The sequence below is a fragment of the Lontra canadensis genome, unplaced genomic scaffold (genome assembly GCF_010015895.1).
Source record: "Lontra canadensis isolate GAN:19392208 unplaced genomic scaffold, GSC_riverotter_1.0 scaffold66, whole genome shotgun sequence".
Taxonomy (NCBI): domain Eukaryota; kingdom Metazoa; phylum Chordata; class Mammalia; order Carnivora; family Mustelidae; genus Lontra; species Lontra canadensis.
This window is the reverse complement of record NW_022631060.1, coordinates 377,198-379,030: the sequence shown is the minus strand read 5'-3', so window position 1 is coordinate 379,030 and position 1,833 is coordinate 377,198. Positions and strand designations below refer to the sequence as shown.

At 45.8% G+C, this 1,833-nt stretch overlaps 1 protein-coding gene across 1 annotated transcript; it reads right to left on the bottom strand.

The window, feature by feature from the left end:
• Positions 1-612: 612 nt before the first annotated feature.
• Positions 613-1,557, bottom strand: LOC116880177 (olfactory receptor 4D6). Its single transcript, XM_032879032.1, has one exon. It carries the CDS (start codon positions 1,555-1,557, stop codon positions 613-615), a length of 945 nt encoding a protein of 314 aa, XP_032734923.1.
• Positions 1,558-1,833: the final 276 nt, after the last annotated feature.

The following is a 1,833-nucleotide window of genomic DNA, read 5'->3' as shown; positions in this document are numbered from 1 at the left end:
ATCTGACTGAACACAACTTTTAAAATGTTTCTTCTCTTTTCACTAGTTGGTGAAATATATTGGAGATTCTGTATTCAGAATATTAAACCAAGAAGTAATTTTAATAACTAACTGGAAATACAGGGTCACTAGAGAGAGCACGTATGACATAGACACATCCATGATTTCCATATGTGTGTATCTAGGATTAGAGGGATTGACAGTAGGGAACATGGACTGTATGCCTGATTAATGAACGATGTTAATCGTCAGAACGACCATCCTCTCAACATTTATCATTCTTCATTCTCATGAACACCTTGTAAATGGACAATGTCATTTCCATATTGCAGGTGGTAAAAGGTAAAATATGTTGGCATGAGAATCAAAGATTGCACCAAATTAGCATTAGGGCATTGATTTTCATCTTCTACCTCCTGCTTCTCCCAAGTTCACAAGCCCAATAGCTCATGATCAAGCCCATCTCTTCCTTTGGTTATTAGATTCCTGCTGAGAGAGTTGAGAGGCTATGAGGATATACAGAAATGATTGGTGAGAGAGCTAGTGGTCTGTTGCCTCAGGATAGCAGTTTGCGGAAACCAGATCATAGATTTCCAGTCTCCATGTGAGTGCTCACCCCAGCTTACTGCTCTTGGAAGGCCCAAGCCTTCTCTGCAGTCTTTTCATGGCTGACTTCATCTCCTGGTTCCTCAGGGTGTAGATCATGGGGTTCAGCATGGGGGTAATGACCGTGTTATTGATGGACACAGCCGTGTCTATGGGCAGTGTAGTGAAGGGCCTGCAGTAGATATAGACACAAGGCATGAAGTGCAGAGTCACCACAAGGATATGGGAGGTGCAGGTGGACAGGGCCTTTTTCCGACCCTCGCCAGAGTGAGCTCTCAGCATCGCCAGAATGACAGTGTAGGATCCCAGCAGCAGGAGGAACCACAGCAGAGTCACGAGCCCATTGTTAGAGATCATGAGAAGCTCTAGGGCAAAGGTGTCAGTACAGGCCAGCTTAACCACTTGGGGCACATCACAGTAGAAGGCATCCAGGATGTTGGGGCCACAGAAGGGGAGTGGAAGCATCAAAATTATCTGAACAACTGAGTGCAAACCACCACCCACCCAGGAAACCACCACCAAGCCCACCCACACCTCTTTCCTCATAATGGTCACATAATGCAGGGGTTTGGCGATGGCGAGATACCTGTCATAGGCCATCACAGAGAGGAAGAAAATGTCTGCCCCACCAGCGAAGTGGAAGAAGAAGATCTGTGCCATGCAGCCATTGTAGGAGATGGTTTTCCTCTCTGATAACAGATCCACCAGTAACTTGGGAACGGTGACAGATGAAAAAACAATGTCCAGGACTGATTTGTTCCGCAGCAAAAAGTACATGGGGGTGTGAAGGTGGGACTCACAGCTAATGGTCACCACAATGAGGGCATTGCCTAGCACAGTTGCTACATACACAACAAGGAAGACCACAAACAAGAAAAATTCTAGCTCCTGGAAGTGAGTGAGTTCCAGGAAGACGAATTCCTTCACATTGGTGTGGTTGCTCTGGCCCATGGTGCAGACCAACCTCCTCCACATCTACCTTGGGAGAAAGTACTTTCAGGTTAGGAGTATCGTGTTGTGAGGGGACAGCATCATTTATTGTATATCCTTACAAGGCTCTCTTGAGCACACAGATCATCATGACTACTCTGAAAAACTGGTGAGGGTCTCCCCTTTTGTGGCCTGAAAATTCTTTATCCTGATGATTCTTGTTTTCTGATGGAAATACCCTGACTGGACAGTAAAAGCCATCTTACTCCAGTGCCTTTCCTCTGACAAGAGGGAGAT